At 48.6% G+C, this 25732-nt stretch overlaps 1 protein-coding gene across 2 annotated transcripts in view; it reads left to right on the top strand.

Moving 5' to 3' along the window:
• KMT2A (lysine methyltransferase 2A) overlaps positions 1-25732 on the top strand; it is a 1541152-nt gene that overhangs the window by 850229 nt on the left and 665191 nt on the right. For both annotated transcript variants that reach the window (XM_078682247.1, XM_078682245.1), the window contains exon 20: positions 22078-22184. In XM_078682247.1, coding sequence (XP_078538373.1) covers positions 22078-22184 — 107 coding nt within the window. The remainder of the gene's footprint in view (positions 1-22077; positions 22185-25732) is intronic.

The raw sequence follows: 25732 nt of genomic DNA, 5'->3' as shown, positions 1-25732 counted from the left end.
ACAACAGGACAACAACAACTGACTTGGCCCCAGCCCTATCGGCCTGTTGATCCTGGAACCTGCTCCTGCCTAAACCCGGCGACCCCCGCGGACAGCAACCTCGGGACCCCCAGAGGACCTGCCTGCCTTGACCCTCTTGAAGATTGGGACTCCCATCAACAACCCACCTGGTGCCCAACAGGAAGCTCCGGACCAGCCCACTCTGCACCAGCCGGGCCGGGCCAACCTGAACCAAGACCACGAGGACGTCCCCCTGGCGACTGGGACCCGAAGTCCAGTGCCCAAAGACCCTCCTCGACGAACCAGACGACGCCTGCAGACTCCGAACCAGGGGCCACACAGCGTCCAGCCGAGGGTAAGCTTTTCTGACACCCAAAGACACCCCTGCACCCGGGGCCCTACAGCTCCCTGTGCCTCCCTTTGGGGTACCTACCTGTGCTCCAATATCCCAACTTACCTCTCGAATTGCTGGTCGCCCCTGGAGAGTCTCCGCCCCCGATCCTGCAGCCTTTGTTCCCTCTTCAAGATCCTCATTGGATAACATTGAGCGCCCGACGGCTCAAAAGCACCCACCCGCCCGAGTGCCGCTGGCTGTGACCCCTTTGTCTTATCCTACTTCCTCCCCCTTGCCCTGAGCAAGTGACCAGGAGCCCAGCTCCCAGAGCCGCGTGGCCTGCTAGCCAGCAGCCACCAACCCAAGGCCCCCTTTCCCTCATTGGATATCATTGGGCCTACCTACCTCTGCACCCGGCCGCCCCTGTGCCGCTGGGACTGAACTAACTGTACTCACCTGACCCTGGGGGACCCCTGAGTCTATACCCAGAACCTTAACTTCACCCACCAAGTACTCACCTGGAAACCGGTAACTCCCTTACCTGCCATTGGATAACATTGACCCATTTTTGACTCGAAAATGTTCAAAGTGTGAAGTTTTGAAAACTGAAAATATTCCTATAAAATCAGCCAAAGTTCGAATTCCAAAGTACTCACCTGTGATCAGGGGAGAAGCCAGTACTGTACCTTTCAGCCCAGTACTGAACCGCAAAAGTAATCCCCAGCGGGTTTACTAGTAATATGTATTTTCTCCATAGGGACCCATTGTCTGCTTTTCTATGAAATTTCTTCTAAGTGTCTACTTTTAAAAACTGCAAATATTCTTTAAAAATCGTACTAAATACTGAAACGCAATTATCTACCTGTTTTGAGTTAAGCTCCCGGTGCTGGCCTTAGGAGACCAGTGCTGGGTTACAAAAGTAACGCGATCGTACTTTACCTGCAACCTGAATTTCTCGCCAATGAATAACATTGTCAGATTTACATTGCAAAGTTTCAAAGTATGAACTTTTAAAACCGCTTTATATTCATGGAAATTCCTCACAGTAACTAAAACGTTTTTGCTAATCAGGTTTCAGCTTAGACCCCAGGACTGAATGTAAGGTCTGTTCCTGGAACTACCAAAGTAATCCATAAAGTAATCAACTGTCCTTATCTGTGAAAAACCCATTGAGCTCAATGCTAGAGTGTGTTTCAGAACTGTGTTGCTCACTATCTATCCTGTAATTATTGTGTGCACAAACTTTATTGCTCCTTTGCAAAGTATTTACATGAGAGTACTCATAACTTGAAAAGTATATTTTTAGAACTATTGGTTCTAAAAATAAAACCACTAAATCTGAGGATATAACAACAATTGGCCTGGAGTTCAGTTCTTGAGTGTGTGAAACCTTTTGCTGACTAGGTGTGTACAACAAATGCTTTACACTGTCCTCTGGTACTGCCTTACTGCTCGACCAAGCTACCACTTTGGAGAGTAAGGTCAGTTCTGACTGTAACCTCTGTTATACCTCTGGGGTTAGTGGACTCCATACACACTGTACTTCATCCTAGTCCAGTATACATAGAGCCACTTTTTCACAGTGGCACAATAGGGTGTGTACCCACCCTAGGGAAGGGACCCATTGGTCCCTGCTCTCTACCTACCTGTAACGCCCCTAAATCTAGTATTTAGGGGGCACCCTGAATCTTGCTTCCTCAGATCCAGAAACCACAAGAAAGAAGATAAGAAGTACCGAAGAGCCTTGCAGAGCTAAAAAGAGGATGCCCACTGACTTGGCCCGAGCCCTATAGGCCTGTCTCCCATCAAACCTGCTCCTGCGAAATCCCGGTGTGTCCTGCAGCCAGCAACCTCAAAAACCCCGGAGGACCTACCTGCCTTCCAAAGATTGCTACTCCCGTGAACACTGGATTTGTTGAACTGCAACCTCTGGCTGCAGCCGGAAACCGCGAATCCAGCCCACTCTGCATCCGCCGAACCTAGCGTGAACTCCAGTGGAAAAACACCACGAGGAGGTCACCCCGGCGATCCTAAACCGAGATCCAACGACCCTTGACCTTCCTCCAGCAGATGCCTGCAGTCTAAATCCAGAAGGCCCCCTTAACAGCGACCAGGAGCTGGTAAAAAGATCCGACCCCAAAAGGCACCCCTGCACCCAACGCCCCTCGAGCCTGTTGCTCTCAGGGGTCTGACTCAATGCACATCCTGGGACGAGGTGCCAAGACTACTACCCCAGGATGGGCAGGGTTCACGAAGGGGAATCTTCAAAGGCTTGCCGCCTTTGTGAGCTTCCCCAGGCCTTTTGCTGCTTCCAGCACTGGCCCCCACCAGTTCTGACCCCCACTTTGGGCAGAAGACTCGGCGGGAAAACCTTGTGAGGAAGGGAGGTGGGCCCACCTTTGACAACCCCACCCCTCAGATGGGGAGGCGAGGTGAAGCACAACTCTCAGTCCACGCCATCTTGCAGATCGGGAGATCCAGCCAACCAGAGTGAGGCATATGCCCCCTTCCACTGGAGGGTGGCACAATAGGGGGTGTACCCACCCCAAGGAAGGGACCCATGGGTCCCAACCTTTACTTACCTGTAATGCCCCTAAATCTAGTATTTAGAGGCACCCCTGAACCTTGCCTCCTCAGACAAGAACCGACCAAGAAGGACTGAAGAGCCTGCTGAAGCTAAGAGGAGGAGGACGCCCACTGACTTGGCCCCAGCCCTACCATCCTGTTCCCACCTCGAACCTGCAAAAGCGAAACACCGGTGTGTCCTGCAGCCAGCAACCTCAAGAACCCTGAGATCCGGTCATCTCTGACCTGCTTTGAATCTCCCAGCGAAGCCTGCATCTTTTTTTCTGGAGGATCCCCGCGACCGGAGCTGATAAGGATTCAAGCAAGCCGGGCCGAAGACGGCTGTAATGCCAGAAACCGGTCCCCGGAAGCTTGTTTCCTTTCCAGTGAAGAATTGGCTTGGTAGTTTGGTCTGCCCTGTTCCCATGATGCACTGGGCCAGGGACAGACTAATTTGCATATAGCCAGGTTCTGAACTGGGATGGTGCAGTGAACTAAAAAACGGTGATGGATCAAGCCCTGATCTGTTGACTGGGTAGGAGTGTTCTGATTAACTCAGATACTCTGTCCATCACCACCCCCTTTTTGAAATTATGGAGCTGATAAGAAAGCCTGACTCCTAAAAACACCTCTGCATTCGAAGTTCCACAGCCTTGGGTGGGCCAACCGACACTGTCCCAGCAATCCCCAGGCATCCCACTTACCTCTCCAACCGGTGGTCACCTCCAGAAGATCTTCGTCCCCGATCCTGCAGTCTTTGTTTAAACCAGAGAACCCTCTTTAAAATCAACAGCGCAGCAAACCTGCACCCATCCGCCCCTGGACCGCTACGGGTGTACTTTGGGTGCTAACTCTGGTCCTCCTTTGCCCTGAACTAAACCCAAGGAGCTTTGCTCCCACAACCTTGTGGCCTGCTCGTGAGCAGCCACCAACCGGAGGCCCCCTATCCCCCATTGGATAACATTGGGCTTCTGCACTCTGCACCCGGCCGCCCTACTGCCATTGAGGGTGTTTCAAGAGTGCATCCTTGACCGTTGGGGAACCCTGGTTTCTTACCCCAGAATACCAACTCCCATAAATAACTTCTTACCTGTAAACTGATAACTCAATTTCCTTCCAAAGGATTGCATTGACTGCTTTTCTTGAGAATTGTTTTGCGCGGAGTTGGTTTTGTATGAGAACTTGAAAAACTACAAATATCTAAAAACTGCTTTACTTACCTTTTCTCTAGGAAATGTCCCAGTGTGATATCTAGGCATATCACACTGAGTAGAAAAAGTAATCTGCAAAGTAATCTAACCGTAATTTCAACTGTATTCAACGTATTCACAAACCTGTTACAAAGTAATTTTCATTCAGCTTGCTTGTATTGTTCAATTTGCCTTAAAAAGTACAATTTACACTTACCTGTGCCAGGCTTGCTTGGTTCTAGAAAATATATATAACTAAATATTTTTATTCAAACAGATTGGTCTGAGTTCAGTCTTAGAGTGTTTGACATCATTTGCTACCTGAGTGTGTATAACAAATGTTTAACACTACCCTCTGATAAAGCCTTACTGCTCGCCCACACCACCACAAATACAGAGTAAGGTGCTATCTACTTTTACCTCTGCCTACCTTTGGGGTTCCACTGGACTCTCTGCACACTATACCTCATTTTAGTATAGTATATACAGAGCCAGCTACATAGTTAGTGCCAAACAAGGAGATACACAAAGGAAACTACTCCACATTCTTCCTAGTTCTAAAGATAGTCGGGGCACTACACCCTATTCTTAATCTAAGGTTCTTGAACAAATTTATAAAAAAACACAAAAGTTCAAGATGACAACCTTGCAGGAGGTAATAACTCAGCTACATAGAGGGGACTATATGGCTTCAATTGACTTAAAGGACGCCTGTCTGCACATCCCCATGAACGAAAAACACAAATAATTCTTAATGTTTGTGATCAGCAACACGCCCTACCAATTGAAAGTGCTGGCGTTTGGTATAAAACCGGGTCCAAGAGTATTCACAAAGTGCTTAGCAGTGGTAGCCGCATACCTAAGAAGGCAAGGAGTACATATGTACCCTTACCTACTGGTGTGACTATTAAGGGCAAGCTTGTGCAAAGCCTGCAAGCAACATATGCATCAGGTAATAGAGATACTATGTCAGCTGGGTTTCTCCGTAACCTGGGAGAAGTGTTCCTGGAAAGCAGAAGAGGAGGAAGTATTCTTGTGGGCAAAAATAGATTCAGTCCAAGGTGCAGTTTTCCTGAGTGAAAAGAGAACAGCAGCTCTTCTGAAGGAAACACAGCTATACCAGAAAGGGCAAGCTCTGATAGTGAGGACAGTGGGGAAGCTGCTGTGGATGATGGCTTCATGCAGGCACTTGATACCAAACATATGACTACACATAAGACTGTTTCAGGAATGGTTTCGGGTACAATGGTCAAAGGCAACAGGGAATTGGGACAATAGTGATTGTCACGCAAACGATACAGGAAGAGATAGCATAATGGAACAAAGAAAACATAACACAAGGGAGGCCTTTTACACAACCAACTCCAACTACAACCATAACTACAGATGCCTCCCCAATGGGATGGGGAGTACACGTGATCAACCTCAAAGTAAGGGGAGTGTTGAAGGAGCAGGCCGCAATACAGCACATCAACATCCTGTAATTAAAGATTGTGTTCCTTGCCTTAAAAGCCTTTCAGAAAGAGCCGTGGAGAAAACAAATACTAATACAAACAGAAAACACAACCACCATGTTCTACATAAACAAGGGGGAACTCAATCAATGTCACTCAACTCTAGTGAAACAGTTGTGGAACTGGGAAATTCCTTTGGAAATAAACATTGTAGCAATGGACCTAAATGTAGAAGCGGACAGACTGAGCAGGCAAGCTTCATGGTCTCACAACTGGGAACTGAATTAGTCAGAACTCAGGAAAAGGTTTCATCATCATCATGGTAACTTTATTGCGACTTTTACAGTCATAGAAGCACACATAACAAACAAAAATAAATTTTCCATGATAGTGTACAATGAAAGCTGGCGGTGGCATTTACAAATGTAAGGATACATAAACTGCACATAAGAGATGATTTTAAAATGGAGTTAGTTTATAAAAATATAATTTAAGCAAAAAACTTTAAGAAAAACTATTAAACATCTCATATGATTGTTAAAAGCTCCAAAATAGTTACAGCCAATTAATTTAAAGCGGTAACAGTTAACGAAGTATCAATTTTCAACCGGTACCTTAGTTTCAGCCACATGGCCTGGATAAATTTGGAGATTACAACTACATATACTGGGTCTGTTTCAGATATTAGAATTCTATAGAATACAGAGTAATCCCTGATACCCAGGTTTCTACATAATTGTATAATCCATTTAGACCTGGCATGTTTATAAGCCGGGCAGAAGAAGAATACATGGATTTCTGTCTCCTCCACCACACTGCATCCAGGGCATAAACAGCCGGCCTTATCTGACCACCTATTAGTTATTGAAAAAAGTGGAAGGGTCCCGTATATAAATTGGAGGAACAACCTCCTTGCCAGCAAAGGCTGTATTGAGTCTAGAACCTGTTCAAATTGGTAGTATGACTTTAAATCCAACGCATGGGTCAAACTCGTAGCTCTAGTAGCATGGATTAGACTAGTCAGTTTAAAGTCTCTTAGTTCAATCACTAAAGTTTTTTTGGGGTGGCTGGCCAGGACTCCTCCGGAAAAGCCCATAGGTCCTCCCTACCAATAGCACAGAGCGAGTCCCTCACAAGGGACAGCCATGGTATGCTACCCACGGCCCCCGGTAGCAGTAGGAGTGCCCTGAGTTCCTCCCTGTAGTGTCTCAGCTCTACTGTGCTCCATAGTCAACGCCAATAAAGCAAGGGTCGGCTCGAGATTAGATCCACCGTAGGGAGGATACCCAGGTCCATCCTCGGGGAGTCCCAAAGGAGTATTGGTTGGGAGAGTCATATTGCGTCTTATGAACTTATTTTCAGTGAGTGTCAGTGCATTTGTTGAACTAAGGCCCCAAAGTTCAGCCCCATACAGAGAAGCCGAGTGTGCTTGTACTTTATACATTTCTAGGGGTGGGCTTATCGCCTTCACAGAACAACCCTTCTGTACTTTCAATAGCCCCCCTATTGCCTGTGTGAGCTTCAAGTTCACCTTATCAATTTGCGGGCCCCAAAGCATTTTATCATTCAGGGTTAGGCCCAAATAGTCAAAAATATGGACTCGTTCAAGCGCAATGTCGTCCATTATTGGGTGCGGATAGGTAGACGGTTTGGCGTTGAAGACCATGTACTTTGTTTTGTTAATATTAACGATAAGTTTCCTCCTTTTGCAAAACTGGCTGAATTCTCTTAAAACTCGCTGCATCCCCATAGGTGACCTCGGGAGGAGCAGGGTATCATCCGCAAACATCAGTGCAGGAAATTTGCGAGATGATATTTTCGGGGAATCCAAATCCTTTGCGGCGAGTAGGTCTTCAATTAAGCCGTTTAGGAAAAGTGAAAAGAGGGTCGGCGCGAGCACACAGCCCTGCCTCACCCTCTTGTCAACAGGGAAGGGGGCAGTCAATCGAGCATCTTTGCCATATCTTACTCTGGCATACGTGCCCTCGTGGAGGCGTTTGAGTTGAAGACAAAGGTAGGGTGGTACCCCCATGTCCAGTAGGATGCTTCATAACTGGTCATGATCAACTATATCAAAGGCCGATTTCAAATCCACGAAGGTGAGGTAGAGACTCCCACCTTCCAAAACTACATGCTTCCAGTATATCACCTGGAGCCTGAACAGCTGATCAATAGTTGAGATCTTTGCTTTAAAGCCGGCTTGTAACAGGGTTAATATATCACGGTCTTCCATCCACTCCTGTCATCTGCCTAATAGTACCCTCCCATAAAGTTTTTGGGAGACATCGATAAGGCTAATAGGCCTATAGTTAGAAGGTTCCATTGGAGATCCTTTTTTATAAATTGGAACAATTTCAGCACCAGCCCACGTGGGTGGTGCTGGAAGGCCATGCATGATTGCATTAAACAATAATAATAAATATGGAGCCCACACTACCTGTTCACTTTTAAACAGATCGCCCGGAATTCTATCCAGTCCTGGGGCTTTATTGGACTGCAGTTTAGCTAGAGCAGAAGTCAGTTCTCCCATAGTACATGGTGGTGCTTCACATAGAATTTCAAGGTTAAAATTACCCTCTGGGATTTTGTTGGAGCTATTATCAGGGTGGGAACTAGAGTAAAGTTACTTAAAATATGAGTGCCACGCATCCTCATCGATGTTTGGATCAAGAGTAGTTCTACCTTCCGCTTTCCCGGAATGGACCAAATTCCAAAAACTTCTACTGTATTTTTGGTCGAGAGCTTTCTTGATCTCCTGCCATCTGTCTGTTTCCCACTCTGCCTTTGCATTAGCTATTATTTTCTTATAGGTCGCCCTAGCTTCCCTAATGCAAAATCTGTTGGCCCCTTTTAATGCTACCAACAAAAGTAGTTTCGCTTCCTTACAAGCTTTCTAATACCAGGATCTATTGCCACCACCAGATTTGTGTTTGGTAGGACCACTGTTAAAAAAGAAATCGGCCACAACCTCAACCATTTCTTGATGTATTTTTCCTATATCACTATTAACGCCATGGTTAGTTAAATTTGCCGCGGCAGTACTAGTTCTCTCTAGCAAAGGTATAATGCTAGCATACAATTTGGACATTGTTTCCTCTGATTGCTTTATCCTGGACCATCTGATCCGTCTCCCTCCCTCTACAACGACCAGATTATTTTGCAGCATTTCTTCCATTGCTCTACCTGGTCCACCCCATTGGAAATCCAGTTCCATAACTAGGGGATTATGGTTGCTTTCACTACGTTCACCTACAGAAAAGTTGGCCACATTATGCCATATCTCCACACTAGTCAGGATATAATCAATAACCGTCACCTGTCCAGGCCTCTTAAAGGTCGGACACCCAGGATTATCGCCAGGGAACCGGCCATTACAGGCCCTAAGGGAAAAGGACAAAGTTAAAGAGGTTAACTGGAGAACTAGAGGAGTCCATCGACTAATACAATACATGTTGGGTGCAGGAATTGCCCAAATAAGATCCTCTTCACTGGTGATTGTTTGCATAATTCCATTCAGGGGTTCAAAATGGCAGTTGAAATCTCCGCAAATTAGAAATAAGTTCACTGTCCGGGAATTCAGGAAGTTTGACAAGCTATCTATCACTGGTGATATCCCCCCATACTGAACCGGTCGAGAATAATAAATGTTGATGATGGCAAGTTGATATGACCGAAGGATACATGTGATGTCCGGGGAATGAGTGTCAACTTGTTTAATCTTACATCCTAGGTGAGTAGCCACCCATATACATAATCCCCACGACGGTCTACCCTTAGGGCCCTTCACTGCACCCTCACAATATGCTACGAAACCTGTCCTAAATTGTGGCTCGACCGCCCAAGTTTCCTGAAACAAGCATATTTCGTGGGAGTCAATATATTCCCCCCCCAATCCACTTGATCTAATTTGGAATCGAGACCTGCAATGTTCCAAGATAAAATTTTGGGGGCACCAGGGATTGGTTGTATACTGGACCTGGCTATTCCCTCCAATGGGGATCTGTCGGCCATCCCAAGACTGTGGTTTTCAGTAATGGCCGAGACAAGTTCTAATGTGGTGTGGTTGACTTTTCCATTACCATGATTGCCTGTGATTGGGGAAATCAGATTCACCGATTTAACCCCACTTTTCCCACTAGGCTAGACACAGGATCCTTATTAGACCCCCCTCCTTCAGATAATCCCGGAGAATGATCTAAATCTCCGCTCCTTACAGCCCTTGGAGTACAAAGTTTTTCCAGAGTTATAGCCTGGTCAGTGTCAGTAGGAGTCAGTCAATCCACCAGGTCAAGTACACTGAATCTATTACTAATAGGTACTACTGGGGATTGCTCCCCATTCTCCCCATTTGCCCTAATATTCGTCCTAACTGGCTGGCCCAACCTACCGTTAAAGAGGTCATGGTTGCCCTGGTTGGGTATAGAAACTTGAGGGGTGTAAAAGTAGCTTAGGGCCCTGGCCTGAATAAGAGATCGTGAGTTTCAGTGCGCCCCAGCAAACATGATCCACAGCCCTTTGGTTTTCGAAGTTAACAACAATACAATCTCCCGCTACGTTTTTTGGTCTACAACCTACCCAACTCACCCTTCTCACAAATAAGATTTTACACTGCACCTCTCTAGAGAGTGGTCTATTGCTATTTAACCAGTGTATTGTCTTATTTTTTAACTGGTCATAAGATTCCAATTGACCTTGGTGAAGTTCAGGGACACCAGTCAAAACAACAACATAGGGTGAGCACTGGGGAGGGAGATCTAGATTGAGGTGTACATTTTTCGACTCCTTGCCAATCCAATTCCTCCGCAGCTCTGGGCCAACTAGCTGGGATCGGCCCTGTGGTTCACCATTGGAGGTCCCGCTATCCCCCATTGCCTCTATGGGCACTATAGTTCCTTGCCTAATGGATTCAGGCCTCAACTCGTTTTGATCCTTGCGTGATGTTACATTAATATTTGTAATTGCCACTTGCTCTCCTCCTCCACCCTCCCTCATCAGATCTTTACCTCGGCCACAGGCCCCTGTGTTATTCTTAGCAACTCCCCCAGTAAGAATTAATGAGGATTCAAGTTTCTCAATCCTATTTTCAATTGACATAAGTCTCGTTAATATGGGTTACAAAGTTAGTGTTATTAGGGCACCTATTTTTGACCAATATTCAACATCAATGTGTGGAAGTCCAGTAGCAGATTCAACCATACTCCCGCCATTTACTACTGGCGGAACTTGATGGGAGGTCTCATTGGATGTGAGGCCCTCCTTTGGGCTCTCTCCCGGTTTACTTAGTTTCGAGGCCTTTAGGTTCCTCCCCTGCTGTTGTTTTCCTCCTGCCCCCTGTGCAAGTACCTGGGTTTTAGTGGGCTCTTTATGAACCACTGCAGCACATGTAACTATATTTTTACAAGGGTTATGCAGTACCTCGCCTGGGGGTAACGTGGAGTATGGAGCATCTCGGTCAATAGTAATAGGAGGAATTTCAACTTGCTGGAGACTTGGGCTCAGCACTTGAATGTCAGTAGAAGGGGAAGGAGACTGGGGGTTTCTTTCAGGTGAGCTTACATTCATTATCCCCCCCAGTGACGATCGTTTAGAAAATATAGGGTCCATAGATAGTCTACGCTCAGTGATGGCTATCTCATGAGCTAACAAACATGTGGCCCTCGTAATGAACTGGTCCAAAGTTCCTGCAACATAGCCAGCTCCGGCTGCTTTCCTCCCTCGTCCCCCACGGGTTGCCATTTCTTAAGTCAATTTAATATAGTTCGCAATATATCCCAAAAATAATCAAGTCAAATGGGCACTTACTAGGGGACAGAGTGTTCGCTGGAGACGAAGATCTTAGTGAGAGGGCGCAGCCTCTCAGTCTCGAACGGGCTAAAACGGGCCCGCCCTTGGCCCGGGCTTCGCCTGGCGCACGCCAGCGCGCGTCCCGTGACGCGGGTACAGTACGGAATAATATAGCAATAGTAGGCAGAGCCAGGCAAGCGGACACAGGTGCGTTCTCTCTTCGGGACTCCTGGACCTTGAAGTCCTCGCGCTTCCTCCAACCAACAGCGTGTGAGCAAAGTCTTCCTCTGCGAGCGGCTCCCGCGAAGCGGGGGCCGCGAAAGGTAATGAGGCAAATAGGCGAGAGGTAATGAGGCAAATAGGCAAGTGGACACAGGTGTGTTCTCTCCCCGGGGCTCCAGGACCTTGAAGTCCTCGCGCTTCCACCAACCTACAGCATGTGAGCAAAGTCTTCCTCTGCGAGCGGCAGAAAAAGTTTCAGAAATGTGTAACTCCCGAGATCTACCTCTTTGGAGCACCCTAGAATGCAAAAGTTTCACATCCAGGCAACACAGCAACAGTCCGTAGGAAATGCACTGTGGAAATACTGGTCGGGGATATTTGCATACGCTTTTCCCCCGATACCACTACTCCACAAGGTGATCAGCAAATGCAGAACCAGCAGCATCAAGATGATACTTATTGCTCCACAATGGGTAAGACAAACCTGGTTCTCGGAAATAATGAGAATATCACAGGGATCAATTCACAAAATGTGAAGGAGGCAAGCCTTGTTGACAATGCAAGAAGGAAGGGTGCTACATCCAGAACCACAGGCCAAAAGCCTAGCAGCATGGCTCCTGAGGACTTAAAGTCTGGGCACCTAAAGTTACCGGAGAACACAACGGCAATCCTAAGAGAGGCAAGAAGGCCTACCACTAGAAAGTGTTATATGGCAAAGTGGAAACAATACTCTCCATGGTGTCTCACGGAAGGGCTTTTCAAAAAGAACACAACGGATAAAACAGTGCTAAGGTACTTAACACATTTACAGGATTGTAAGCTTACCTATGCATCACTAAAAGTTCACCTAGCAGCAGTAGTAGCATATACAAGGCGCCAGACAGGAAGAAGCTCCGTCGCTTATCCAGTGGTCAAAAGGTTCCTAGAAGGAGCCAAAGGAATCGTCCCTGCCCCCCTTGGGTAAAAACTGCAGATTATGCGGCACATTATGGATTATGTGGCAAGTACGGCAAATATGTAATTATGTGAAAATTTCTGCAGCTGTACAGTCACATAATTCCTTTGGCCCTGACTATATGTTCGCCTGTGCCCCCGTAACTAGAAGAATAGGTGTACAAGGATCAGATGGTGATCCCGATTTAATACCTCAAATAGCCGCTATGGTATCTTCCAAGGAAATAGTGTTCAATGATGATAGCGAGCACTCCACAACCCCAGTAACCACCTCAGCTGTGGTAAGGCTTGCATCGTTCAATGGGATTGTATTAAAGCCGAACTGGATGTTAGGAATTTTGTTACGGAAGAAGGAAGCCAGTTGCTCAAACCATTCAACCGAAGATTGATGGCTTCTAGCTCATGCCATAGGCGACATAACATTATTCACCACCTTGAAAACGTTCCTGGATTTGTTATCTGCTGCCTCAATCTTTCCTTCATAGCAGAGCTTCTTCGCCCCTTTCACAAAAGAATGATGCTTCCTTAGAGCAGCCCTATAGATGGATTTATCCTCCTCATTATAACGTTTACATCTGAAAGAAACACGTTAGTTATAGATTCCTTACCTTAGAAGTACCCCCAGGCGTCAGACTGGATCCGGAAAGTATTCTCGTCAGCAGTACCGCTGTGCGTCGGAAGATGGCGGCGGTCGGCTCCACGTCCGTTGTCGGCGTCTTGGCCGCCGGGATGACGTCGCAGCAGCTACTTAGACGCCGCCCTCGCGTGCTGACAACAGTTCTTTCTTTTTCCGCACCAGCCAGCGCAGATCCGGGAAGAGCAGTACCTCAGTCATTTTTTGACTACGTTTTTCTCGACTTTTGTCGGCTTTGTGTTTTGAGTCTTCAACTCCGAGCAGGTGCATGAGGGATGCCCAGTTTTAAGGCCTGCGGTTCTTGTAACGGCTGCTGTCGGTGACGGATCCGCACCGCGTGTGCCTCTTTTGCCTGGAGCGCGACCACAACCCCAAGTCGTGCTCCAACTGTCAGTTGTTGACGCCGAAGGCTTTGCAGGAGCGGTCCCGAAAGCTGCTTGAACGACGACAGTCCGCTCCGTGCCGTTTGAGGTCCCGTTCGAGAGGGAGGTGGTAGGACCGGTCGCGGAGCCATTGCCATTCCGACAAGTCATCGGGTCGGGTAAGTCGAAGCATAAGAAGAAGTCAAAGAAGCAATGTCGCTCTTCGACTTCTACTCGTCGTTCGGCCGACCCGACGAGGCCAATGGGTGGTGTGGCTCCGTGCACAGAGCTCAATGGGTCGACTCCGAGCTTCCGTCCCTTTCCGTGACCCGGAGCGACTCCCGCCCAGCTCTGTACGTTTGACATGCATGCCATCTTTCGGCGTACCGACTCCGCTGGTGCGCCTCTGGACCCCGCGGAGGTTGGGGGCCTAGGTCTTTGCCGGCTCTGGCGCCACAGGACCCCTTTGGATCCAGGCCTGGATCCGGATCAGCGCCGGTTGACCTTATTGTGAGAAAGTGCCATCTTTCTTGCATTGGTATGCCCCCACTTTTTGCTGAACTGCTGATGTGCCTTGACTGAGTGTGCCCTGAGCTCCTGCCAACCAGGTGCCCAGGGCCTGTGTTCCTTCCCTAAAACTGTGTTGAAACTAAACCCCAATTGGCATCTCTGGCCAACTGTCAGCCCCTAGTAGATGGTACCCTAGGTACTCAGGGCATGGTGATCAGAGAAGACCCCGAAGGGCTGCAACATTTATTGTGCCACCCTTAGGGGCCCTGTACCCTGACACCCACACACTGCCTTTGCACACCTTCCCCCGCAGCATCCGCCTCAAAACCCTCCTAGTCCGTGCTTTCAGGCCCATGTGACGCCAGTTGGAGGCAGGGTTACCCATCACCACCTCCACTGGCGCACCGTCACTTCGGACAGGTGGGTGCTGCAAATCGTCCGAAGGGGCTACTCCCTCCCCTTCGAGGCGACTCCTCCAGCCATGCCACCGCAGAACCACCGTGTATCGGGGGATCACTTGCGACTTCTGCAGGAGGAAGTTACGGCCCTCTTGGCCAAGGGGGCCATCGAGCGCGTTCCTGGGCCAGAAGTAGGGTGTGGTTGCAACTCCCACTACTTCCTGGTACCCAAGAAGGGCAAAGGGGGCCTACGCCCTATCTTGGACCTACGGAACGTCAACGGCTTCCTCCGGAAGGAGAAGTTCAAGATGCTGACACTGGCTCAGGTCCTTGCTGCCCTGGACCCAGGAGACTGGATGGTAGCGTTGGACTTGCAGGACGCTTATTTTCATATCCCCGTCCTGCCTGCCCACCGGCGCTACCTGCGGTTCATGGTGGGCCACGAGCACTTTCAGTTTACCGTGCTCCCCTTCGGCCTTACCAGCGCCCCACGGGTGTTCACGGAAATGATGGCGGTGGTCGCAGCTCATCTGCGCCGGTTAGGGGTTTCAGTCTTCCCCTACCTCGACGACTGGTTGTTGAAGGCGGGCTCGCCCCAGACAGTCGTCAGCCACCTCCAGACGACGGCAGACCTCCTGCACCAGCTGGGGTTTTCCATCAATGTGCCGAAGTCGCACCTGTGTCCCTCTCAGAAGCTCCTCTTCATCGGAGCGGTTCTGGACTCGGCGCGATTTCGGGTTTATCCGCCCGAACAGCGGGTCCGGGATATTCAGGCTCTGATTCCCATCTTTCAGCCGTTATCCCGGGTCTCGGTCAGGTTGACGCTGCGGCTTCTGGGGCTGATGGCCTCCTGCATCCTACTGGTGCATCACGCCAGGTGGCGGATGCGGGCTCTGCAGTGGGACCTGAAGTTTCAGTGGGCCCAGCATCAGGGCAACCTATCCGACCACGTCCTGATCTCGGAGGGCACTGCGAGACAGTTGTAGTGGTGGCTCACGGACCTCTCCCTTCCCCAACAGGAGCACGTAGTTGTGACGGATGCGTCCCTCCTGGGCTGGCGGGGCCACATGGGAGAGGCGGAGATCAGAGGACTCTGGTCTTCGGCGTAGTCCTGGCTCCACATCAACCTGTTGGAGCTCAGGGCGATCCGGCTTGCGCTGAAGGCATTCCTTCCCTCTGTCCGGGGAAGTGTAGTGCAGGTGTTCACGGACAACACCACCGCCATGTGGTACTCCAACAAACAGGGCGGGGTGGTGCTGTGGACCCTATGCCAGGAGGCTTTGCGCCTCTGGCAGTGGCTGAAACATCAGGGCGTGACCCTGGTTGTTCAACACCTGGCAGGTTCCCTGAACGCCAGGGCGGACAAACTCAGCCGTCGGTGCATGATGGATCACGAATGGCGTCTGAACTCGGACGTGGCGCAAGGTCTCTTTCGGCAGTGGGGAGAGCCTTGGTTAGAACTATTCGCCACAGAAGAGAACGCGCAATGTCATCAGTTCTGCGCGTTGGAATTTCCAAGGCGGCACTCGCTCGGAGACACTTTTCGTCGCGGGTGGAGTTGCGGTCTGTTGTACGCCTTTCCGCCTATACCGATTCTGCCCCGAGTGCTGAAGAAGATCAGGCGCGACCGGGCCCAAGTCATCCTTGTGGCTCCGGACTGGGCACGAAGACACTGGTATCCCGAGCTACTCAGCATGTCAGTCGATCCCCCGATTTGTTTGCCTCTTCAGGAGGACCTTCTGTCGCAGCTACAGGGGCCTCCTCCCGAACCTGTCCAGTCCAGTCCATGCGTGGAGATTGAGCGGCGACAGTTGAGGCCATTTGACTTGCCTCCTGGAGTCTGGAATGTAATTCTAGCAGCCAGGAGTCCCTCCACAAAATCTGTATACGCCTGCAGGTGGAACAAATTTGTGGCATGGTGCACAGCAAAGGCTGTGGATCCACTCTCTGCCTCCCTTTCTGAGGTTCTCCTCTTTCTTCTTTCTCTTGCCCAGCAGTGCTCTGCTCTGGGCACCATTAGGGGCTACCTCTCTGCCATTTCCGCCTTCTTAAGGCTACCTGATCAGCCCTCTTTGTTCAAGTCCCCCGTTGTAAATAGGATCTTGAAGGGCATCACTCGTATGTTTCCCCCTGTTCCTTTCGTGATGCCGCAGTGGGACTTGAACCTTGTTCTGACCTATCTGAAGTTGCTCTCCTTTTGAGCCACTTCATAACTGTCCTCTTCGTCTTCTCACTCTTAAGACTGCATTCCTGGTTGCCATCACCTCTGCCAGGAGAGTGAGTGAGGTCCATGCCCTTTCTTTTCAACCTCCTTTCCTTTCTGTCCATCCCAACAAAGTTGTGTTGCGGACGCGACCCTCTTTCCTGCCCAAGGTAGTCACAGCCTTCCACATCGGGCATCACCTTGCCCACTTTCTTTCCGCCTCAGCATCCCTCGGAGGCTCCACCGTCTGGACCCAAAATGTACGCTCATACTATCTGGATCGCACACGCCAGTTCCGGGTGGATGACCAACTATTTGTTGGTCACGTGGGCGCTAAGAAGGGACGGGCGATGCACAAACGAACCGTCTCTCGGTGGATCATCTTGTGCATCAAGATTAGCTTCTCCTTAGCAAAGAAGGAGCCTCCTGTTGGGCTGAGGGTCCATTCCACTCGGGCCACGGTGGCTTCTGCTACCCTGGGTCGGGGAGTCCCCTTGCAGGACATCTGTCAGGCAGCTACGTGGGCCTCGCTACACATGTTCGCTAGACACTACTGCCTGGACAGCCAAGTCCGGAGAGACAGCTTCTTTGGCCATTCTGTTCTCCGGGACTTTCTGGTGTGATCTTGGTTCGCAGACCCACCACCGGGGTTGGTATTGCTGGGGTATCTATTCTAAGTTAAGGAATCTATCACTATATGTTTCTTTCAGATGGACAAGTTACTTACCTTCGGTAACGATATATCTGTAAGAAACATTTTTAGTGATAGATTCCTTACCGCCCCACCCATCCTCCTTGTTCTGCAAACTGATTTTTAGGGTCAAGGTATTTCCTTTCAGGGCCCTAGTTTCAATGCAGCAGTGGTCAGTTTCTTGCATGGCTCTGCATTCCTGGCTCGGAAAGTCGTGTACAGCACTGACGTCAGCATGCGTGGGCGCATCTAAGTAGCGCCCGCGACATCATCTCGGCCAACCACGATGCCAGCGACAGACGCGGAGCCGCACGCCACCTAGCGACGCTCAGGGGTACTGCTGACGAAAACTTTCCGGATCCAGTCTGACGCCTGGGGGTAATTCTAAGGTAAGGAATCTATCACTACTAATGTTTCTTACCGAAGGTAAGTAACTTGTCCATTCGTACATGCTATGCAAAAGCGAAACGAACATTAACAATTCCCCCTTAAGCGCACTCCACTGGCATACTTGGGGCTTCTATGGCTTTCTTAGGAAACATCTCCATAGATGACATCTGCAAAGCTGCAACATGGTCTACACCTCACACATTCACAAAACACTATTTTTCAGATTTGTTAGCAAGACAGCTAGCGAGTGTGGGCCAGGCATTTCTACATACACTCTTTCAAACCACTGCAACAGCTACAGGTTAGCCACTGCTTTGGGAGATTACTGCTATATAGTCTTTGCAAAGAATGTGATCTCCAGCTAAAATGCTAATTACACAGTATGCATCTGTTCTTGCCATGTAGGGCTGGGAGTCTGACAGCACAAATTGGTGAAGAGGACCAGGTCCGCCTTTTTGCTAAAAGTCTTGGCTTCTTTTCACTTTGGTCAATTCACAACCATCCCAATAAAACTTGCTCGAAAGACAGGAGCGTTCTGTTGGCTGGACCCAGAAAAGAAACATAAGCTTTTACATTAGTTGCACCAAAAACCTTCAGGTAGAAAATCTTTTTGTGGGGCTCTCAGTGGCAAACTAAGGTTAGGAAGGTGTATCAGACCAGGATAGTCCTCTTCATTAAGGTCTGCTATACACTTGCCAAGAAGCAGCCTCTGGGAGGACTGAATACTCACTCCACCTGGGCCAAGGCTGCTACCAATGCATTGGCATGAGAAGTGCCTGTTCTTGACATCGCTCAGGCTGCAATGTGGTTGTCAGTACACACGTTCACCAAGTGCTATTGCCTTGACAGTCAGGTCCAGGCAGGAAGGGCATTTTGCCCCTTTTTATCCTGCGGGACTTTTTGGTCTGAGCACCCGCAGCAAAACCCTCCACCCTTGAAAGGTACTGCATTGGTATCTTATTCTATAGGTTAAGAATCTGTGATTCGAAGTATCCATCAAAAGAGTTTACCTTCGGTAGTGCTCCTTCTGCTGGAAACTCTATCTAACCCTAGATTCTTCACTTCCCACCAGCAACCCTATTCTATAGCGTGGCCTCTTTTTATCATCTAAAAGGATCCCAAATTAGAGCTGTGCACAATTGATTAGTGCTCTGGGGGTACAGAAACAGTAACGCAAGAAATTAGCATTGTGCGGGATGGCATGTAGGAAATTTACCCTTTTTGCATGGTTGCCTCCCCCCACCAAACAGACATACTTTTTGCCTGATGTTGATGCTCTTGACTAAAGTGTGCCCTGGGTTTCTACTAGCCAGGTACCCAGGATGTATGTTCTTTCCCTGAAAACTGTACTTTTGCAAACCCAATTGGCAACTCTATGGCCACATGTAAGTCCATGTAAAAGGTACCATGGGTACCAAGGGCACTGTGACAAGGGTTAGAAGGCCTCTAAGGACTGCAGCACCTATTGTGCCCCCCTTAGAGGCCCTATACCTTAACACCCACACACTGCCCTTGCTGACTGTGTGTTTTGGTGAAGAGAAAAGTGAAGTTTCGACATGGCACCCATACCAGAGTGCTATGCCTACAACCCACTGCCTATGGTATAGGTAAGACACCCCTCTAGCTGGGTGCACAATACCACTGGTGAGGGTGCAGCTGCAGGAGCTTTGTACCCCATACAGTGTATAAGTCAATTATTAGACATTGTAAGTGCAGTAAAGCCATAAAGAGTATATGTTGTGGGAGTTTGCCATTACAAACTCCGCAGCACCATAATGACCTTACTGAATTCTGAGAAGTTTGGTATCAAACGTCTCATCACATTAAAACCCACACTGATGCCAGTGTGGGATTGTATGGCAAATGCATACAGAGGGCATCTTGGAGATGCCCCTGAAAAACTACCTAACTCTAGTGTTCTGGCTGAGTGACTAATCTGCAGCTGCCACCACCAGACATATTTCTGGACCACTGGGTTGAGAGCCTCCCGCTCTCGGGGTCCTGAAACGTAGCACATCCTGGGTAAAGGTGCCTAGCCTCCTCCCTCAGGATGGGCACGGTCCACGAAGGGGAAGATTCAAAGGCTTGCCTCCTTTATGAGCTGACCCAGCCATTTGGTGCTTCCACCATACGGGCCCCCACCGGTTCTATCCCCCACTTGGGAGGGAGAAACGGCGGGAAAACCAAGATAGGAGAAAAGGTGCACCCACCTTGCCCCCCCGCCCCCTCTTTCAGGTAAGGGAGGAGAAACGAAGCACAACTCAGTCCCCGCCATCTTGAAGATGGGCGGACCCAGAGAACCAGAGTGAGGCTTATGCCCCCCTCCCACTGAAGGGTGGCTTAATAGGAGGTGTATCCACCCCAAGGAAGGGACCTACCCGAAACACCCACAAATTTAGTATTTTCACCCCAGAACCTTGCCTACTCAGATAAGCAAGAAGAAGACTGACCGCTGAAGGAAGAGGAGGACACCAACTGCCTTGGCCCCAGCTCTACCTGCCTGTCCCGGCCTCGACCTGTGCCAGTCGAATCCTGAAGTTTCCTACAGCCAGCAGACCCACAGAACGTAGAGGACCGTCCCTGCCTTCCCTACAAAGACTGTCTCTCATGAGCACCAGACTTGCTCAAGAGTCCGCCAGTCTTCACCCGATGCCCACGGCCCGAGTTTGAGTGGCCCAACCCCACGAGGATGTCTCCCCAGCGATCCTGACCTGAAATCTGGTGATCCCTGACCTACCTCAAGCCTCCCGACGATGCCTGGAGGGTCCCCCCGATCCCGCCTGCAGCTGGTAAGGAAACCCGGCTCCTCAAGACACCCCAGTGCCTGACGCCTCAGGGCTTTGGATGGCCCAAACGACGGTGTTGAGGCAACCCCCAGACTCCTAACTTACCCCTCCATCCGATGGTTGCCTCCAGGAAGCCTCCTTACCTGAACGTGCAGTGTTTGTTCTGTCTGCAGATCTCCCATTCAAACCAACAGGGCACCCAATGTCGATCCTGCACCCGGCTGCACTTGTGCTGCTGTGGGTGCACTTGCTGTGATAACTTGGATCCTCCTTTGCCCTGAGCTTAACCCTGTGGCTTGCCCGAGAGCAGCCACCAATCAACTGCCCCATAGGCTAACATTGGGTCTCAGCACTCTGCACCCATCCGCCCTGGTGCCGCTGAGGATGCTTTTTGAGTACATCTTTGACCCTGGGGGAACCCTTGTTCTAACCCCAGAAACTCAACCCCAAAGACCGATTGTTTACCTGCAAACCTAGAACTACCTTTTTCTCCATACGATTGCATTTACTTTTTTCCTGTGAAAATGTTTTAAGTGTGGAGTCGAATTTTTATGGAAACCTAAGCAAATGCGTTTCTAGGCAAACTGTTTTACTTACCTTTTATCGAGGAAATGTCCCCGTGTGATATCTAGTCAAATCACACTGAGTAGATTAAGTAATCCAAAAAGTACTCTAAAAAGTTATTAAAGGTAATCCAAAAGTAATTTCAACTGTATTTAAATATTTTACAAACCTGTAACAAAAGTCATTCTCATCCAGCTTGCTTGCTGATCAGCCTGTCTTGAAAATTACAATTCTATTTTCCTGTACCAAGTCCTGCTTCGTTCTATAAATAAATACAACAAATAAAATATTTTGATACAAACAATTGGTCTGTGTTCAGTCTTAGAGAGTGTGACATCATTTCTTGCCTGAGTGTGTACAATACATGCTAAACACTACCCTCTGATGAAGCCTGATGCTCTCCCACACTACCACAAGTAGAGAGTAAGGTATTATCTGTGTTTACATCTATAAGCCTTTGGGGATCCACTGGACTCTGTGCACACTATACCTTACTTCGGTATTGTATATACAGAGGCTGCTTTCTGCATGGCCCTTACATGTGATTCTGCTCTGCCACTTCTGGTGTGGAACTAGATCGTCATGGAGCTGCTCTGTGCCACGTAGCGGTGTGCAGGAGCACTCGTGTGAAATATTCTTGATCCAGTGTAGCACCAAAGAGGTATGGAAACTGTGGTTCGAATATCCACCAGTAACCGCATTCCCGAAGGTAAGCAACTTTTCCGTTAGCTAGACCAGTTATCAGAGTATGGCAACTCCTGATGTGAGAGATCGGATTGTGCAGGAGTCTTGCACGAATGATGCTGCTGGCTCTGTCAGGAGGTAAGCCATGGCTGAGTTTCCATTACTGCTGGCGGTGAGCACACGCATGATGGTACAAGTGCTGTCCCACAAACCTTTTCAGCCTTCTAGCTATGACAGTAATGCTTTTCAGGAGAGATGAGCAATCTTTCACTTTGACCCTCATTCTCCAGTACAGTTGAAGCATTTGTTCCATTAACAATTGCCTAACCCTTTATCTTTTTTCCTCTTTTAGGTTCTGATCATTGCAGAGAAGACAGTCCTGAACTGCTTGTGCCTCCTGATGTGGAGGATAACCGTCAATGTGCTCTGTGTTTGAAATATGGGGATGACCAAGCCAATGTGAGTAATTGTAAGCCAGTTGGATCGCACTGTCTGGAAATAGTTATGAGTGATGGGCGACTATTCTTTCTTGGTAGTGACAGCCTTGTAACTGAATGACCACTTTACATACGCTTACTTTACTCTTGCAAAATAGTTTTGTTAAATCCGAAATTGCCCATGTTGAAGAAAATAGTGTTCGAGGCATATGAGCAGCAGAATTCATACTTTTGCATAGATTGCCGTCTGGTGTTGGGCTCGGATGATTGCAGTTAGTTGTTGTCTTGGAAGAAGTCTTTGTAGTCACGAGATAGGTGACCCCTCCCTTGGACAATAGTGCCCATGGGCATCAACTCCATCCTCAGATTGTTTTTTCCCACCATTGGGTCCAGATGTAACTTCGGCACTCCGGTTCAGTACCCTGTTCCCAAACCTTTTTCAACACGCAAACCATCACAACTCGATGGTATTGTTTTCATTTGTGTGCCCTTCGACGTGCTAACTTGAAAATACTCTGTTCCGGTCGTCGACGCGGGCTGCTGGGCCTATCCACGCCATTCGGTCCTACGGCTAATGGAAAAGACTCCATTTAAAAAATGCCCCCAGTGTGGAGCTAAATTTCTACACAGCTACCACCACAAGGTCTGCAACATTTGTCTCGCCAGAACATGAGGAAAAAGATTGCCAAGCCTGCAATTCCTTTCGATCCAAAATTACTATCCGTGATCGCCAGGCTCTACGACACGTTATGGCGCAACGATCTGCACCGGTGCCAGAAGACATCTTCGATGAAGGGCCGACATTCCAGAGGCAGAGGATTCGGAGGAGCTTGACATCGTGTCTGAAGTTGATGACTACGATAACCAAATCACTCCAGGTCAATGAGTGAGTGCAACTGCCCCTACCCCACCCGAGAAAAAGAAGGCTCGGGTCAAAACTTCGCCTGAAGGCCCTAGTTGTGACAGAGAGCTTTAGAAGCCCCGCCTCCAGGCCCAGCTCCGAAGACAAAGGAAAAGCCTTCCGGCGGCTCGGGACCAGTCAAGCCGTATATCTGTGCCCAAAAAAAAGTCTGTACCAAATTCGGGAATACATCCTACTCCTATTTCCTCCAAAAAGGCCTCTGCATAGAGCTCTTCGGCACCGAAAGACCAGAATGCCTCGGATACGAAGAAACCCCAAAAACCTTTGGATCTGAAAAAGATTACTGACTCCACATCGAACCCCTTCTTAGACTCCAGAGCAGAAATCAATACCTCGTTCAGAACCAAAAAATTTGGCACCGAAAGGAGACACCAGCCAGGAAGAACTGTTTCAACCAGATCCTACCGATCCGAAACAGAAAACATTGTACTGGAGATAATTTCTGACAAAAAGTCAGAAAAAGCAGAGCTGTGTAACCAGGGTCCTGAGTGAAGGAGCCGGAAAGAACAACTGACCTAACTGTCACCCCTGAGGCATGATGGGAAGCTAGGGGTCATGGCTGCCTTAAAGGCACGGTGCCAGTTTATTTCTATGCTGCTATGGGTTAGCTTTTCTATATGTTTCTACAATGCAACCTGCAAGCTGTCAATGCTTTCAGTCCTTTTTGCAGGATTACACTAAGTGCTAAGCATTAATACAGTGTTCAAACATCCTTTGCTGTTTTCTTTTTCCCTGTTTTTAATGTATTGTTTGTGATGTACAAGGGAAATCCTTACAGCATTATTCAGCTCTTAGTGTATGGAAGGCTGCATTTACATTTTATTATGTGTGTGTATATATATATATATATATATATATATACAGCGTGAGCAAGCCTTATCGGCGAAACGCGTCGCACTTTTTCACCTGCAGAAATAAAATTCTACATATGGATTCCGAGTGTCCTGGCTTACTTCAAGAATAGGAGGTATTTGTGACGGAATTTAAAGGTCGGTCGGTGGCCTATCCAGGACCGCTCCGTGACAGCCCTAGTGCATGTACCGGCATTGGAGGAAAGAATATATATATATATATATATATATATATATATATATATATATATATATAGACACATATATGTTTTCCACATATATGATTGTGTTTCCAGGGTCCCGCACATGGGCGGGAATATTCAGGTGCTTATGACTTTGATGACGATACCCCTGGAAGAGAACTAGTATTACAGGTAAGTAACTAATCCTTCCAAAGCTCTTGCATACCCCAATCCATCTAGATTAGCCAGTATGCAGACTCTGATCACAAAATTTCAACCCCAACACTCCCTACCAGCTCGAGTGTTTATGCAGCTCATAGGAATGGTGGCCTCTTGCATTTTCATGGTACCTCATGCAAGACTTCAGATGCGGTTTTCACAGGAATGCTAAGCACGTCAGTGGAGCCTGGCTCAAGGCCAGCTTTCAGATCTGGTGTTGGTGGATGTGAGAAGTTGGCCTGATATGCAGTGCTCACTATTCTAGTGATCACTATGTATCATTCCAAACGACCCTTATTGATGATTGGTTGTAAGTCAACCTGATAGACTAGCTATCCTAGTAGCATGGACAAGAGCAGTCTTTAGGCTAAACTCTATAGGGCGTGTTAAGCCAGCTGTTTTACCACCACATTTACCTCTTGAACACCAAGTGAAAGGATACCACACAAGTTGTTATGAAAACAAAGTATATTTATTTATAACAAGACTACCCTGAACTCTTTATGAGTCAGGGAGCTAAGCACAATACAAAACTCTTAAGAAAACACTTTAAGTTGCACAATTTACACAAATGCCCGAGGGGCACGAAAAACCATATACTACAAGCAGGTAAGTAACTATTCTCAGAGGCTTTGGGATCGCTAGGACTAGACTACTGAACCTTTAGATTACGAGCAGGAGGCCTAGGGAGATCGGGTGCAGAGTGTGCACTCTCACGCGGGATGCGGAACAAAGTCTATGGAGGCTAGTAAATGCAAAGTTACAGTTATCGGACAAATCCGACTAGATAGGCTGAAAACGAAAAAGGATCTGGACACTTAGATAGTTAAGCTATGCTGGAGCACCGAAATGCTCAGGTTACCTAGCCCAGGGGCTGCGGCTGCATAGGTCTGAAAAGACGTCGGGAATCCTCGTTGCAGTCTATGGAGCCTGAAAGAAGAAGTTGCTGGCAGGCGACCAGTGATGAAGTTCGATGTGATCCAAGCCTGGATCGATGAAGATGGATACCTGTAAGCAGAGGGGACCAAGTCCTGAATCACTAGCCAGTGATTAGGTGGGCACCAGGATGGCACCGGGCGAAGTCACCTCGACCAGGTGAGTGGGCGACGCTGGGCTCTGCAGTCTCTCGGACCAGGAGGCGTTGTCGGCGACCAGGATGGAGGTGCAAGCTGTCCCACGAAGGTGTCTGCTGTCGACGTCGCTGGACCCAGGATTGGGGCAACAACTCTTGGCAAATGCAAGCCCACGCGGTGGACTCAAAATGGCGTCTGGAGTGGACCAGGAGGGTCCGGGGTGCTCCTCTGTTGGAGGGGAGCAAGGGCCAGTCTGGAGCAACCAGACCAGCGGTGTTGTCGTCGTGGTTCGTCGTCAGATGGGCCACTAGCCAACGGGCAAG

This window comes from Lissotriton helveticus, chromosome 3_1 (genome assembly GCF_964261635.1).
Source record: "Lissotriton helveticus chromosome 3_1, aLisHel1.1, whole genome shotgun sequence".
NCBI classification, from domain to species: domain Eukaryota; kingdom Metazoa; phylum Chordata; class Amphibia; order Caudata; family Salamandridae; genus Lissotriton; species Lissotriton helveticus.
This window is presented reverse-complemented; position numbering and strand designations above follow the sequence as displayed.